At 38.6% G+C, this 18,104-nt stretch overlaps 1 protein-coding gene across 1 annotated transcript in view; it reads left to right on the top strand.

Annotated features, from left to right (window-relative positions):
- LOC121367947 (latent-transforming growth factor beta-binding protein 4-like) overlaps positions 1-18,104 on the top strand; it is a 60,074-nt gene that overhangs the window by 25,259 nt on the left and 16,711 nt on the right. The window contains exons 7-11 of the mRNA XM_041492417.1: positions 1,167-1,289; positions 2,117-2,239; positions 4,564-4,686; positions 9,605-9,727; positions 13,820-13,945. Coding sequence (XP_041348351.1) covers positions 1,167-1,289; positions 2,117-2,239; positions 4,564-4,686; positions 9,605-9,727; positions 13,820-13,945 — 618 coding nt within the window. The remainder of the gene's footprint in view (positions 1-1,166; positions 1,290-2,116; positions 2,240-4,563; positions 4,687-9,604; positions 9,728-13,819; positions 13,946-18,104) is intronic.

The raw sequence follows: 18,104 nt of genomic DNA, 5'->3' as shown, positions 1-18,104 counted from the left end.
GGGTACGCCACCTTCGGGAACGATTGACTACTGCCACCTCCACAGCCGCAGCAATACCAGGTTTGCGCAGGATATCCGACCAGACCGTACGGAACCGCCTACGTGAGGTAGGAATTCGTGCCAGACGTCCAGTTCGAGGTGTCATCTTAACACCACAACACCGTCGACTCCGACTGCAGTGGTGCCAGATTCATCGACAATGGCCTCAACTGCGATGGAGACAGGTGTGGTTCAGTGACGAGTCCCGATTTCTGCTCCGACGTCATGATGGAAGATGTCGCGTGTATAGGCGTCGTGGTGAACGTTATGCGGCAAACTGCGTGCAGGAAGTGGACAGATTCGGCGGGGGTAATGTCATGGTGTGGGCAGCCATCTCACACACTGGCAGAACTGACCTGGTCCACGTGCAGGGCAACCTGAATGCACAGGGCTACATTGACCAGATCCTCCGGCCACACATCGTTCCAGTTATGGCCAACGCCAACGCAGTGTTCCAACATGACAACGCCAGGCCTCACACAGCACGTCTCACAACGGCTTTCCTACAGAACAACAACATTAATGTCCTTCCTTGGCCATCGATATCACCGGATTTGAACCCAATTGAGCATCTATGGGACGAGTTGGACCGACGCCTCCGACAGCGACAACCACAGCCCCAGACCCTGCCCGAGCTGGCAGCAGCCTTGCAGGCCGAGTGGGCCACCATCCCCCGGGACGTCATCCGTACTCTGGTTGCTTCAATGGGCAGGCAGTTGTCAACACACGCGGAGGCCACACCCGGTATTGACTCCAGATGACCTTGACCTTGGTGGTGTGTCCTATCACTTACTCACAATGGACTAGAGTGAATTGTGAACAATCCTGCAACATTTGGTAATTATCGGACTCACCATTCAATAATTAAATCAATTCTCCAAATGTTACGACAATGTGGTTTTGCGTTTCTTCTTTTGAAGAGTATATAATGTATATTTTTATCATTATTTTCGATTTTTTACTCAAAGCTGTTGAGAAAGCTACTGTCTAAGCCAACTGACAGCACATTGTAATTGTTATATATTCTCGAGTTAACCATACAAAGCTTTTGTGTAGGATACATTAATTTATAGATACAACAATGATAATGTATGTTAAAAATATTAACCGTGAACAATTATTTTCAGATAAAGATGAATGTCGAGATGGAAGTCATAACTGCGAAGTTAACGCTGAGTGCTTTAATACTATTAGTTCCTTTACTTGCAAATGTCATACTGGATTTACCCTGGAGAATACTGTCTGTGAAGGTAAGCTGTTTAATTAGCATCATAAAACCCGGGGGATGAAATATATGACATTAACTATGTTTATCATGCAACCATGCTTGCTGTGACCCGATAAATCCTACATGATAATTCGCATAATTCACATAATAAAATACTAGAGGAATGTTAGAAATAGCAGTAGCTGTAGAATTAGTCATAATGGAAACAGTAATAGCAGTAGTTGTAGAATTAGTCATAATGAAAACAGTAATAGCAGTAGCTGTAGAATTAGTCATAATGGAAACAGTAATAGCAGTAGTAATAGTAAAAAAAGAGTTTGTTTCGTTTAACGACACCACTAGAGCACATTGATTTATTAATCATCCGCTATTGGATGTCAAACATATGGTCATTTTGACATAGTCGTAGATATGAAACCCGCTACGTTTTTCCATTAGTAGCAAGGGATCTTTTATATGCACCATCCCACAGACAGGATAACACATATCACGGCCTTTGATATACCAGTCGTGGTGCATTGGCTAGAACGAGAAATAGCCCAATAGGCCCACCGACGAGGATCGATCCTAAACCGACTGCACATCAAGCGAACGTTTTCCCACTGGGCTATGTCCCGTCCTCCAATAGTAAAAGCAATAGTTGTAATGGTAGTACCATACACGTTTGTTTGTTTTGTTTAACGACACCACTAGAGCACATTGTAGTACTTTACAAAGTTAAGTTATTAATTTTGAACATCTACTTTCAGATATACCATACAAGTTTGTTTGTTTTATTTAACGACACTACTAGAGCACATTGAAGTACTTTACAAAGTTAAGTTATTAATTTTGAACATCTACTTTCAGATATAGATGAATGCAAATCTGGAGGAAATAATTGTGACAATGGCGCCAAGTGCGAGAATACCGAAGGTTCCTATGTGTGTGTGTGTCCAGCTGGATATGTCCTGAAAAATAATGGCTGTGAAGGTAAAACAATCAACTAGTTGATTTCTCTAGCAGCAGCAGCAAAAACAGCAGCGGCAGCAGCAGCAGCAGCAGCAGCAACAACAACAACAGTAGCAACAGCAGCATTAACAGCAACAGCAGCAGTAGTAGCAGTAGCAGCAATAGCAATAGCAACAGCAGCAGCAGTAGCAGCAACAGCAGCAGTAGCAACAACATCAGCAGTAGCAACAACATCAGCAGCAGTAGCAACAACAGCAGCAGTAGTAGCAACAGCAGCAGTAGCAGCAACAACAGCAGTAGCAGCAACAACAGCAGTAGTAGCAACAACAGCAGCAGTAGCAGCAACAGCAGCAGTAGCAGCAACAGCAGCAGTAGCAACAACAGCAGCAGCAGTAGCAGCAACGGCAGCAGTAGCAGCAACAGCAGCAGTAGCAACAGCAGCAGTAGCAACAACAGCAGCAGTAGTAGCAACAACAGCAGCAGTAGCAGCAACAGCAGCAGCAGCAGTAACAGCAACAGTAACAGCAGCAGCAACAACAACAGCAGCAGTAGCAACAACAGCAGCAGTAGCAGCAGCAGTAACAGCAGCAGCAACAACAACAGCAGTAGTAGCAGCAGCAGCAGCAACAGTAGCAGCAACAGCAGCAGTAGCAGAAGCAGTAACAGTAACAGCAGCAGCAACAACAACAGCAGCAGTAGCAGCAACAGTAGCAGTAGCAACAGCAGTAGCAGCAGCAGTAGCAGCAGCAGCAGTAGCAGCAACAGTAACAGCAGCAGCAACAACAGCAGCAGTAGCAGCAATAATAGCAGCAATAGCAGCAATAACAGCATTAGCAGCAGCAGCAACAGTAACAGTAATAACAGCAGCACCAGTAGCAGCAATAACAGTAGCAGCAGCAGTAGCAGTAACAGTAACAGCAGCAGCAGTAGCAACATCAGCAACAGTAGCAGCCATAGCAGCAACAGCAGCAGCAGTAGCTTCAGCAGTAGTAGTACATAGTTTTACACCCAATAGCCGATGTATATTTCGTGCTGGTGTGTCGTTAAACATTCATTCATTCATTCAGTAGTAGTAATAGTAACACAGGGTTCGAAATAGGGGCCTTCGAAGGGCAGGTGAAACAAAGATTCATTGGTTAAAATCCGCTAAAAAAATCCATCACTGGTCATTTTTTTAAATATAAGAGACCGATGTATGCACGATTATCTCATATGTTTCTTAGAATTCTGTTATTTTAATACATCTGAGTTTCCAAAATGTTCACACATTATCTCAAACACTTCCCCCATAGTTCTACCCTGTAGTAGTAGTAATAGTAGTAGTAGTAGTAGTAGTAGTAGTAGTAGTGATGGTGGTGATAGTGGCAGTAGTAGTAGTGTGTTAGTAGTAGTAATAGTAGTAGTAGTAGCAGCGGGCAGCAGCAGCAACAGTAGTGGTAGTAATAGTAGTAGTAGTAGTAGTAGTAGTAGTAGTAGTAGTAGTAGTAGTAGTAGTAGTAGTAGTAGTAGTAGTAGTAGTAGTAGTAGTAGTAGTAGTGGTGGTAGTAGTGGTGGTAGTAGTGGTAGTGGTAGTAGTAGTAGTAGTAGTAGTAGTAGTAGTAGTGGTGGTAGTAGTGGTAGTGGTAGTAGTAGTAGTAGTAGTAGTAGTAGTAGTAGTAGTAGTAGTAGTAGTAGTAGTAGTAGTGATAGTAATAGTAGTGTAGTAGTAATAATAATAGTAATAGATATATGACGTACATGTATATTTTTGTCATTATTTTCCATTTTTTACTCAAAGCTGATGAAAAAGCTACTGTTTAAGCCACCTGACAGCATATTGTAATTGTTATATATTCTTGAATTAACCATACAAAGCTTTTGTGTAGGAAAGAAAAAAGAAAGAAAGAAATGTTTTATTTAACGACGCACTCAACACATTTTATTTACGGTTATATGGCGTCAGACATATGGTTAAGGACCACACAGATTTTGAGAGGAAACCCGCTGTCGCCATTACATGGGCTACTCTTCCGATTAGCAGCAAGGGATCTTTTATTTGCGCTTCCCACAGGCAGGATAGCACAAACCATGGCCTTTGTTGAACCAGTTATGGATCACTGGTCGGTGCAAGTGGTTTACACCTACCCATTGAGCCTTGCGGAGCACTCACTCAGGGTTTGGAGTCGGTATCTAGATTAAAAAGCCCATGCCTCGACTGGGATCCGAACCCAGTACCTACCAGCCTGTAGACCGATGGCCTGCCACGACGCCACCGAGGCCGGTTCTTTTGTGTAGGATACATTAATTTATAGATACAACAATGATAATGTATTTTTAAAATATTAACCGTGAACATTTATTTTCAGATAAAGATGAATGTAGAGATGGAAGTCATAACTGCGATGTTAACGCTGAGTGCTTTAATAGTATTAGTTCATTTACTTGCAAATGTCATACTGGATTTACCCTAGAGAATACTGGCTGTGAAGGTAAGCTATTTAATTAGCATCATAAAACCCGGGGGATGAAATATATGTTATTATGTCACTGCCTGATAACACCTCCAGTGCTAGCATTATAACCTTGGCGTTGCTATGCTTTATCAGGTCACAAGGAAATTAATTGTGCGCATGACGAATGTTCGCTCAATTTTCAGGCATATTGAAAAGAAAAACCGACCCCCCCCCCGACCCCCCCCCGACCCCACATTGGCTACGGGCCTGCAAAACTGTCGGGAATATTCTTGGAATTCGTGGCACATTCGGGATAAATCATGAGGGGTCGTACTGTATTCGTCAAGGTACCGTAGTGGAGAGTAGTGCAATCTCAGTATTAACGTACAGCAGTCGTGAGTAGTCGTAGCCCCAGTCATATATACACGATTTTTGCCCCGAATCGCCACGAATAGCCCGGATCCTATCCTGCCACGTTTGCTCCCGAAATGTAACCAAAATCGGCATGAATCGGATTCACTCACGACCTCACCACGACTACTCACGACTGCTGTAAGTTAATACTGAGATTGTACTACGTTCTTGAAGCCGATTCATTACAAATTGCTATGACGTAGTACGCCTCCACTACGGTACTTTGACGTATACAGTACGACTCGTCTCGAATTATCCGGATTGCGCCACGAATTACTACGACTGTACTAAGACTACTCACGGCTGCCTTCCGGTTTACTCCGACGTCCGCTAGACTCGCATAAAAAGGCCTGCGGTCAACAAAGTCCCACGATTACCCCCGACTATCACGACTGTGTCTACGGTGCACCTACTGATATGCAGGATACACGCACGACTGCTTTAAGAATGTGTCACGAACTGAAAAATTCCAAAAATACTCCCGACAGTTTTGAACATGATTCATGCCGATTTTGGCTATAATTCGGGAGCAAACGTGACAGGATTTATTAAAATGATCAAAACCTGTTGCACGGATAAAGTAAATGGGTATGTTTCAAACTATTTCAATCTCTCTAGGGGAATTAGACAGGGTTGCCCGATCAGCACAGTATTATATATTTTAGTAGCAGAAACTTTGGCAGAGGCTGTTCGGGAAGATTCCGAAATTAATGGGATAACTTTACCAGATGGCTTCGTTAGTAAGTGGGTAGGGTATTCAGACGACGGTAACACGACCGTATCAGACTTAGACTCAGTAAAACAATTATTTAAAATCTTAAATATTTATGAACGTGCATCAGGTGCTAAAGTCAATCTTCAGAAAACTAACGGTTTCCTAATGGGATAACTTAGGTACGAGAAAGATACGCCTCTTGATATAAGATGGACAAACGATAAAATTAAAATCTTAGGCTTTTATTTCGGAAATGTTGATGTCTCAGCTGATAACTGGGAACCCAAAATTCAAAAAATCAAAACAATCTTAAATATATGGAGTAATCGAAATTTAACTTTAGCCTACATGGTAAAGTAGTTGCAGTAAATTCTTTAGCAACTAGTGGCATTTGGTATTTATCAAACGTTTTGGAACTTCCGGAAAAATATGCCAAACAAACTGATAAAATGATTTTCGACTTCATTTGGATTTACAGGACATTTTATATCAAAAGAGCAAATTCAACTACCTAAAAAATTAGGCGGGTTGGGTGTTGTAAATATTCGGCTAAAAATTAAAGCACAAAGAATTAAATTTGTAAGTAGACTATTAAGTCCAGAAGGGGGAAGGTAATTGGAAATCCCTAGCGGATTATTTTTCAGGCCAATACAAAAATTTAAATATCGAAATACACATCTAAAATGTAAGATTCTTTTAATTTGGAATGACCTTGACATGACTCGAGACACTGACAGTTACCAACAAATGAACCGCTTCACGACAATCCTACTATATCACACAAACAGCACAATATTATACGTAGCGAAGGACTAAATTTAGTCAAAGACATCTGGGACATGGGAACGAACGACTTTTTGGACCTCGCTGGTTGCTCAACTAGCGCGGCATTTTATCGCCAACTAAAAGACCTACAAGACAACGTACCGCCGACTTTATTATGGACACTACGAAATGAAGACCCCTTTGATGGTGACTTAGACGCCATCTTTTGTATCAACGTAGGTGATACGAAAAAGGACGTGACAGTCGCGAAAACGAAGGACATATACGCAGTCTTGCTATTAAGAACTTACAAAGATGCATCATTTAAAACCAGGTGGGAAATAGCCTTTAATGAAACCATAAACTGGCAAAACATTTGGAAAACCTTAAACTCCGGCTTTATTGAAAATTTCCATTTTGACTTAATTTATAAAATGATTAGAAATGTAATTGCAGTTAGAAAACATCTATATGACTAGAAGATTGAGCCCACCCCGGAGTGCCTTGTGTGCGACAGAGTGGACTCAGTCTTGCATGCCTTTTTTTCACTGCAAAAAACCCAAACTTTTTATTAAACAACTTGTACCTATCTTCAAAAAACTCTTCGGCAACAAATTCCGTTTAAACCCATATGCCATGATTTTTGGCATCAAATACAATCCTGGAAATTATGCATCGCAGCTAGGAATTTTTCTCTGGAGCAAAGCAATAAGGGTAATATGGACAACTAGAAAACTATTGGAGGGAAATAAGCCATGTAATGAAATGGCACTTTTTAAACACTTGGTTTACTCAAGGGTGGAAACAGAATATTTTGCCGCCTTAGAGCGGCCAGACAGAAAAGAAAAAATCCTTAAACACTGGTGTTTTGAAGAGGTCATTGCCTCGTGCAATGACGCCTTCGACATTACTTATAAACTATGAGAAATAATGACTAATTGCACAAAAATGTAGAAAAACAGACTTGGACCCCCAGGCTTGTAGCTTTGGGGGCCAGGTTCGCAAACCAGGTTAATTTATTGTAAATACAAAATCTTAACATACACTAAAGAAGATAAATAAAACAATAATACAAACATGCACTAATTAAAAGTTTTCAAACAAGCACTAATATTCATATGTATATTTTTTTATTTCACATTCAAAGAGAACCTGGTTCATTGTATATAGGGAGGATTTTTCAAAATAAATTGAGCACCCGGCATGCTCGGGAGTGCTTGAATCTAAAAAAAAAAGAAAAAAAAAAAGAGGATAGAATCGGGGCTATTCGTGGCCATTCGGAGCAAAAATCGTGTATATGTGACTGGGGCTTTATTCATTCCCATTCGGAACTTGACATCGTTTTGAATTAAACATTTCAAAACAAAAAAGCAAGTAGCTTCCTGCAAAGAATGATCACATTAGAACAGCGTCTGACGTCACAGTCACTAGCAGTCAGTGATGGAGATCTTCAGGTCACACATAAACTTGCATAAAATTGTAATGTTGTGATACAAGTGACTTTGAAATACAATCAAAGTATTTTATTTAAAATTTGAAAAACATAACTTTTTGGCTGGCTATGCCATTCCCAAGATGCTTTCGGGCACATGCTATTATCCGACTTCCGGTAGTATTTTCTACACGATAAAACTATTAGTTTCCATACTTCTTTTGACTGAAACATATTATAAAACTATAACTAGAAAGGGTTTGCATGATTAAAAAATTATCAGGTTACTACGGTTTATATCGTGGTTATTTTGCTCAGTTCGATAACGCTGAAGCTCAACTATTACACTGTTGTCTAAACCTCGCCAAATATCCATTATCATTATCATCAACAGTAGTAGTGTAGTGGTGTGGTAGTGGTAGTAGAACTAGTATTAATCTAATATTGTACCGAGGAAGCAGTAGCGATAGCAATAGTCGTAGTCATGGTAGAAGCAGTAATAGCAGCATCAAAGGTAGTAGAAGTAGTAGTTTTGAAGGTGTTAAGTCTGGACATCTATTTTCAGATGTAGATGAATGTAAAGATACAAGTCATGATTGTACTGCTAGTAGAAGAGGTAGTTTTGATGGTGTTAAGTGTGAACATCTTTTTTCAGATATAGATGAATGTAAAGATACAAGTCATGATTGTACTGCGTGAAGAAGCAGTAGTTGTGAAGGTGTTAAGTCTGGACATCTATTTTCAGATGTAGATGAATGTAAAGATACAAGTCATGATTGTACTGCTAGGAGAAGTAGTAGTTGTGAAGGTGTTACAGGGACACACCCTAGTTACGGCTATTTGTTAACCATTACGGCGTTGTTTTTCGCTATTAAACCCCATTTTTCACAAATAAAACTGCACTTTACTTACATTTTATTATTTAGAATACACATTTCCATTCACCTGAAGTGCTTTTTGGTAATCCTGATGTTTGTAAAACCACGAAATGCATTTTTTGCATTTTTTTCACAAGACGTGCTGTCGAGAAAAAAACGTTAAGCAAGCGAGGTCCAATCTATTTTTAGAGGGGATATTTCCATTTCAATGTCACAGACGTTGGTATATCACGTGACCGTTATCATTTTGGTTCGGTCTGTTTTCTCGTGCACGGTTTGCGCAAACCCTTAAAACCAATAATTTTGCTATGTCTTACGATATCTGGAGAGGGGATACAACCAGGACAGAACAGTTGGAACATGTCCAGGAGAGGTGAAACGAACGCACCCCAAGTCTGTGAAATTTGTCGTGACGTAGGCATTGTTGTGCTTCGAGCGACATCTACCGGTGACATCAGAATACTATCTTTCAAAATTATTTCAAGCAATTGGGACATGGGGATTCCCATGGTATTTATCGATATAAAACCTGCTTTTTCACTTCATTTGATAAAAACGTGATCTAAATGTGTTACAGGTTTGTAGATTAACTAAATTATAATTTATTTTCGCTGGATGGAACTAGGGTGTGTGGCTTTAAGTGTGAACATTTATTTTCAGATGTAGATGAATGTAAAGATACAAGTCATGATTGTACTGCTAGTAGAAGAGGTAGTTTTGATGGTGTTAAGTATGAACATCTATTTTCAGATATAGATGAATGTAAAGATGGAAGTCATGATTGTGATAAAAGCGCGAAGTGCTTAAATACCGATGGTTCATTTGTGTGTGAGTGCCCACCTGGATATGCCATGGGAAATAATATCTGCGAAGGTAAGGTGTTGAGTTGCAATCAGCTAATAGATGTCCTTAATAATAGTAGCAGCAACAACAGCAGCAGCAGCAGCTACATTTCAACTAATTTTCGTGCTTATAATCCAATTAAAGTTCAAGCACGCTGTCCTGGGCACACACCTCAGCCATCTGGGCTGTTTGTTCAGGACAATAGGTTAGTTGTTAGTTGTTAGTGGTTAGTGAGAGAGAAAAAGGTGCAGTGTTCTTACACCTACCCACTGAGTCGTTAAAACTCGCTCTAGGTGGGAACCGGTACAGGTGTCACATATAATTTGCACTGTACTGGATTTGCACTCCCCAATCAAGATTATACGTAGAATAAGCACTCCCCAGTGCACATTATACATGTAATATACACTCCCCCAGTCTATAGTGTATGTATAAAATGCACTCCCTCTGAATAATATGCACTCCCCCAGTCTATATTACACATAGGCTATAATAATTTGTTAAGCACTCACATAATTATATTTTTTAGTTTTGTTTTATGTTTGTATGGCCAGTTCACTTTGTATAGGTTGGTATAAATCTCAGTGGCGAATCTAGACGAGGGTGTTGGGTATATGAATCAGGGGCGGACCAAAGGGGGCCAAAACCTTCCTGGATCCGCCTTTGCAAAGTTGCAGAATAAAAATAATAACTCATCATGTGTAGTGATCCCAGAATCTCTTCACCCATCCTTTGCTTCCCTTACTTCAATTAATATGACAGAAATGGTGTGGAGATAACATTGCAAAGCTTTGTCTTGAACAGATTCATATTTTAGAACCGAAAAATCATTACTTCAGACCCACCCTACCCCAGTTAAGTGCCATCTTATGCCCATAATCATTGCTGCATTCTTTGTTCATATCTGGGATCCGATATTGACAACCATTTTTTGTTTAAAACATTTATATTGTTTTTTAATAAAGGAAGTTGTAGATGATCTGAAAGACAAAGGAAGAAAAGCGAATTTTAGATGACCTTGCAAAAGATTTTCCGTTGTAAATAGAAAATGATTAATCTTAAGAAAGCAGAAGACTGGTAAATCAAAGGTCATGGTATGACCTATCATGTCTTTGGGATGGTGTATATAATAAATTAATGGGAAAATGTAGCAGGTTTGTTAATTCTAAGACTGTATATCAAAATTACCAAATGTTTGTCATCTTATATTCGATCATTGATAAATCAATGTGCTCTAGTGGTGTCGTTAAAAAAAACACCAAAAATATTGCACGTGCCTAGGAGCAGTGAGTTCAGTGCGTGATAATAAATAGATCATTATTAATCACATAACCTGGAACTCAAATTAATTATTACACATCTGTTAGTGTTCATTACTATACATATCATCTACACTAGCCATTTGTTATTATACACATATCTAAACTCCACATTCATTAATCTAACTAATCATAATCTAAATTCACATTAATTATTATACATATAACTTACCCTCAACATTCATTATTATACATATAATCTGCACTCCCCGTGCATTATTATACATATAATCTACACTCCCCATTCATTACTACGCATATAATCTCCACTACCCATTCATTATTATACATATAATCTACACTCCCCATTCATTATTATACATACAATCTACACTACCCATTCATTATTATACATATAATATACACTCCCCATTCATTATTATACATATAATCTGCACTTCCCATTCATTATTATACATATAATATACACTCTCCATTCATTATTATACATATAATCTGCACTACCCATTCATTATTATACATATAATATACACTCCCCATTCATTATTATACATATAATCTGCACTACCCATTCATTATTATACATATAATATACACTCCCCATTCATTATTATACATATAATCTGCACTTCCCATTCATGATTATACATATAATATACACTCTCCATTCATTGCTACACAGACAATATGCACTCTCCCTTTATTACTATATACATGTAAATGTAACCTACCCTCAACATTCATTGTTTACTATGCATATAATCTGCGCTCCCCGTTCATTATTATGCACACAATCTAGACAACACATTCCGTTTTATATGTATAGCAATGAATGTGCAGTGTAGAACATATATATAATCATAATTATGCAATGCAGAATACATTTATATTGAAAACAAATATAGTAAGTTCAAGGATCAAAATTCAGTCAAAATGTGTAAATCGTCATGAAAGTCAAACGATATGTAATGGTATATGACAAAATTATATACAAAATTTCAGCTCAATATCTCGAGGAATTGTGAAGAAAAAACCCATCCAGAAAACTTTATGTGGGACAGACGGACGGACGGATGGACAGACGGAAAGACAGAAATACAGATATGAAACCTATAATCCCCTCCGGTTGAACCGATAGGGACTAATAATGAATGTGTATTATATTCATTGAATAGCACTTAAATTATTATCAATCCAAAGTTCATTTAAGAAACAATTAATGTATTCAGTATTTAAACATAGTAGTGAAGAGTGCATATTATATTTGTAATAATAACCAGGGGAGTGCAAATAATTCAAGGGGAGTGCGTATTATATGTAATAATAACTGAGGGAATGCAAATTATACGTATAATAATGACTGGGGAGTGTATATTCTTTGGGAGTGCAAATTAAATGCTACACCGGGCTGCAAACCCAGTACCTACCAGCCTCATATTCCGTGGCAGAACCACGACACCACCGAGGTCGGTCTACAGCAACAATAGTTTTACTAATTACTAATTTCAAAATTCTGTCCACTAGATCACATTGATTTATTAATTAACGGCTATTAGATATCAACCATGTGGTTATTTTTACATTAGTAGCAATATTTCTTTTATATGCACCATCCCACAGACATAATAGCACATACCACGGCCTTTGATATATCAGTCGTGGTGCACTGGTTGGAACGCCAAATAGCTCAATGGGCCCACCGACAGGGGTCGATTCTAGACCGACCACGTATATAAAAAAAAATCTAATTTGAACAAAACCCCCAACACCCATGAAATAGCCTCTATATATTTTAGATGTAGGCTTTTTCTCGTTCAAGCCAGTGCAGCACGACTGGTATATCAAAGGTCATGGTATGTGCTATCCTGTCTATGGGATGGTTCATATAAAAGCTTCCTTGCTACTAATAGAAAAATGTAGCGGGTTTCAAAATTACTAAAATTATGTTTGACATCCAATAACCGATGATTAATAACTCAATGTTATCTAGTGGTGTCGTTAAACAAAACACACTTTAACTTTTATCTTTGAAGGCGAAGAATAAGATAACTTTTTCTGTTCATTTTCTGTTTTCACTCAAAATTGATGAGAAACTATTGTTTACACATTCATTCATTCATTCATTCATTCATTTATTTCAACTTATTTTCGTGCTTATATCCAATTAAAGTTCAAGCACGCTGTCCTGGACACACACCTCAGGACAGTGGGTTAGTGGTTAGACTGTTAGTGGTTAGAGAGAGAGAGAGAGAGAGAGAGAGAGAGAGAGAGAGAGAGAGAGAGAGAGAGAGAGAGAGAGAGAGAGAGAGAGAGAGAGAGAGACAGAGAGAGACAGAGACAGAGAGAGACAGAGACAGAGACAGAGAGAGACAGAGTTGGTGTAGTGGTCTTACACCTAATCATCGAGTTGTTAAAACTCGCTCTGGGTGAGAGCCGTACCCGGCTGCGAACCCAGTACTTACCAGCCATCGGTTGTTTACACTTGTGACAACACATTAGTTATGACATTCCCGAGTTAACTGTGCAAAAGGTTTTTGTGTTGGATAGATTAATTAGTAGTAGTGATTTTGGTTTTTATCACAAACAAATGTAAACAAATAGCGATTTATTATACATGCAATTATGATAATGTATCATTAACCAGGGACGTAGCGTGAGCTGGATCTGTGGGGATTCGAATATGAACCAAGTGGGCCTTTTCTATTTTGTTTTTGCACCACCAGAAACTCTATATGTATAAACCTGTATGTTTTAGTTCTGAAAGCGGACCATTTGCTTCAGCGGGAACCCCCCGACCCCCCCCCAGCCTACGCCCCTGTAAACATGAAAAATATATTTTCAGATATAGACGAATGTACAGCTGGAAGTCATGACTGTGATCCTAACGCTGTGTGTTCTAATACTATTGGATCATTTGATTGCAACTGTCGAAATGGATATAGCATGGCGAAGGGAAATGTCTGCACGGGTAAGCTGGGATATATATATATATATATATATATTTATCTTGATACCCATGATATCCATGTCATAAACCCATGTAATAATTTACTTTATTAACCCGGTTAATAATGGTATGCAAATTTGCAAGGTCTCTAGGTAATGTGTTGCTGTGGATGGGTCATTTGCTTACAAGCCAACAAGACCCGTGTACCTGAGCGTAACGTTTTCAAAGATTTGTTTAAAATGTGTGACGTCAAACTAATCTGTGCTAATCGTGATGACGTCACTGTGATTTACTAAAATAAATAATTAAAATTTTATCTTAGAAGTGTTATAGGATAAATAGAATTCGCTACTCGATTAACATAGACTCGGTTGATATTTTCCATATTAAAAAAATCCTCTATATATCCTCTCTCTCTATATATATTTCTCATCAAAGATTTGACATCATCAAAGTAATAATAAACATTATAGAAATATGTCTTGACATTACGGAAGCGTATTAGTGCCATCACACACAGTAAAACAATTCTATTTTCCAACATTTAAATCTTGGAAAAATCAACTTTAATGTTGGAAAAATTAATTTTCCAAGATTATAAATTATGTAGGCAAATAGAATTATTTTATTGTGTTTGATGGCACTAATACGCTTCCGTATGACATATATCTTTCTTTTAGACTTCTATAATGTGTACATGATACGGTAACACGCATATAATTATTATGTACGCCAGAATGCATCTAAAGACAACTCTCTGAACTCAAATCCTGGGGGACATATTGCCCAAGTATCCCTGACCTAACACGCTAACATGGCATGGTAAAAATGCTATTTTTTTTTCCTAGTCAAGATATAATTTATATTTAGGATTATTTTACAAATGACCATTAAAAATAACATGTTTGCTCTTAAAATAGTTTATAAAAATTAATATATGGTAGTTGGCGTACTTGTACTACTTGTACACCAATGTGATTAAAATTAGCTCTACTGGGTCTACCAGTAGATCTAACAGCATTGCGTGGACTTCGATGTCCAGATGACATTTCATCTATAAATAACAATTTAAATATCGACCAATTACACTTCGCCTTTTATAGCGTTATTCGAGAGCATACAAATTCTAAAAATATCGGGCGAGACTATTTATGCAATAGGCGAAGTTGTTGTTCTATTTCAGCATTGAAAAAACAGGGGGGAAAGTGCTGTAATAAACTCTGGATTGTATACTAGTATAAACAGATTTTATAGCTATAGCATCAGGATTTTGTTTTTCGTCTTGAAACTAATTTTATATAAAATTTTATATTGCAATTAGTTTCCGGCATACTTCGTAATTCACCCGAATCATTTCGTATACCCTCGGCATAATCCCGAATGTTTTCAAATTCTTTTTAAATCACTGGCATGATTTTGCAAGTAAGGTTTTGATTGGTCGAATAAAAGGTCAACTGGACATGAGCTCCAACGGGCTGCTGTTACATCCACATGTAATAGTGGAGATAATTTTAATTAGATTGTTGTAAAACGTGTCGTGAATAAACCGAACCGCGAATAAATCGAACCGTGGACCAAAAACCGAACTGAAAAAACAACAACAAAAAACCCCGGAACCGTCCCATCCCTAGTTGGAACCGGCCTCGGTAGCGTCGTGGTAGCCATCGGTCTACAGGCTGGTAGGTACTGGGTTCGGATCTCAGTCGAGACATGGGATTTTTAATCAAGATACCGACTCCAAACCATGAGTGAGTGCTCCGCAAGGCTCAATGGGTAGGTGTAAACCACTTGCACCGACCAGTGATCCATAACTGGTTCAGCAAAGGCCATGGTTTGTGCTATCCTGCCTGTGGGAAGCGCAAATAAAAGATCCCTTGCTGCTAATCGGAAGAGTAGCCCATGTAGTGGCGACAGCGGGTTTCCTCTTAGAATCTGTGTCTGACGCAATATAACCGTAAATAAAATGTGTTGAGTGCGTCGTTAAATAAAACATTTTTTCCCCTCCTAGTTGGAAGATGTACCAGGCTGCAAACCACGTAACTACCAGTCTGTAGTCCGATGGCTTAAAGCCGCACACCCTAGTTCCATCCAGCGAAAATAAATTATAATTTAGTTAATCTACAAACCTGTAACACACTTAGATCACGTTTTTATCAAATGGAGTGAAAAAGCAGGTTTTATATCGATAAATACCATGGGAATCCCCATGTCCCAATTGCTTGAAATAATTTTGAAAGTTAGTATTCTGATGTCACCGGTAGAAGCACAACAATGCCTACGTCACGACAAATTTCACAAACTTGGGGTGCGTTCGTTTCACCTCTCCTGGACATGTTCCAACTGTTCTGTCCTGGTTGTATCCCCTCTCCAGATATCGTAAGACTTAGCAAAATTATTGGTTTTAAGGGTTTGTAACGTTTTGTATTGAGACACTTACTTGTCTGAACTTTATTGTTACTGAAAATGTTCACGAACTGTGAAGAAAAATCTCACAAATGAACAACAACAAATCGGATGTTAATTGCGCGAACCGTGCACGAGAAAACAAACCGAACCAAAATGATAACGGTCACGTGATATACCAACGTCTGTGACATTAAAAATAGACTGGACCTCGCTTGCTTAACGGTTTTTTCTCGACAACACGTTTTGTGAAAAAATGCAAAAAATGCATTTCGTGGTTTTACAAACATCAGGATTACCAAAAAGCACTTCAGGTGAATGGAAATGTATATTCTAAATAATAAAATGTAAGTAAAGTGCAATTTTATTTGTGAAAAATGGGGTTTAATAGCGAAAAACAACGCCGTAATGGTTAACAAATAAACGTAACTAGGGTGTGTCCCTTTAACCACAACGCCATCGAGCCAATTGTTCAAACATTAGTTATTTTAACCAGTGGGCAACAGAAAATGTCTAAACCAAGGACAGAATCAAGACAAATAATAATAGAAAACATACCGCTTTTTGTTTATTTTTTATTCAGGAGAACGAAAGCTATCCAATACATAATCAAATCTAAAGTTTTTGTGTTCGTGCAAAAATAATTAAAAAGAAAGTATTAGACTAATGCTAGGCTGAGACTGCCAACTGCTAGCACAAAGGTGGCCAACTTTTTGCAACTTTCTGTTATCAGTTGCTAGTCTGAGCGCCCTTACAATGTTCGTCGTATAAACCATTAGTTGTTAATCTGATGGCACCCATCATAAGTCGGATGTTAGCGTGTACTTTTCTCAACATGTCCACGTTGACCAGTTAAAGGTCAATATTGATCAAAAACGTAATTCACTATTGTTTGGTATCTACGTATACCTTTTACAATATATATAAAGTATCAATAAAATAAAATTAAAAAGATTTACCCGCTTTTAATATATCCGCAATACAAAGTCAGGTTTTCCCCATCGCTTGCCAAAAACGCCTGTCGACTCGAAGAGCCAAGAAACGTGACCCCCCCCCCCCCCCCCGTGACTTGCTAACCGGCATAACATGAAATCGTGATTCGCAGCTTTTCAAACATTTTACTGGGAAGGTGGAACACGTATATTTTTAAAACGCAAAATTTTATTGTATTGAATTGAATTGTGTGGATGGAATATTCTTTTGGAGATAATTTTCAAATGTAAAATGTGGTGAACCATTGTTGAGTGTTTGGATGTATCAAAGCAGCAGTTTTTCCGAACTTTAAACCAACCGACAAATCGCAGGGTATGCATGGAAGTGGTTCTTAAACAGAACCCGTGCGTAATGGAAAGGCCCATTACTATGGGCAGAGGAGGATCGGGGGAACTGGGGGGGGGGGGGGGGGGGGGCTTTGAAAGCTCCAGCCAGTGCAACAATTGTATAATGTAGCAACGAAGCTTTTTATATATATATTTATACATGTACATGTATCTCTCTCTCTCTCTCTCTCTCTCTCTCTCTCTCTCTCTCTCTCTCTCTCTCTCTCTCTCTCTCTCTCTCTCTCTCTCTCTCTCTCTCTCTCTCTATCTATATATATATATATATATATATATATATATATATGTGTGTGTGTGTGCACCCTTCCCCTCAACATTTTAGCATCTTCCAACGCCCGTGCTAAAACAGGCACCAGAATATCCAGAAGACATTTGTGGCGAACAGACGTTGAAATAAAACTGTACACGCCAGAATGTTCACGTTCAGTGTTGCGACAATG

The sequence above is a fragment of the Gigantopelta aegis genome, chromosome 3 (assembly GCF_016097555.1).
Source record: "Gigantopelta aegis isolate Gae_Host chromosome 3, Gae_host_genome, whole genome shotgun sequence".
Lineage (NCBI taxonomy): Eukaryota > Metazoa > Mollusca > Gastropoda > Neomphalida > Peltospiridae > Gigantopelta > Gigantopelta aegis.
Note: the sequence above shows the minus strand (reverse complement) of the source record. Positions and strands in the feature narration are given on the sequence as shown.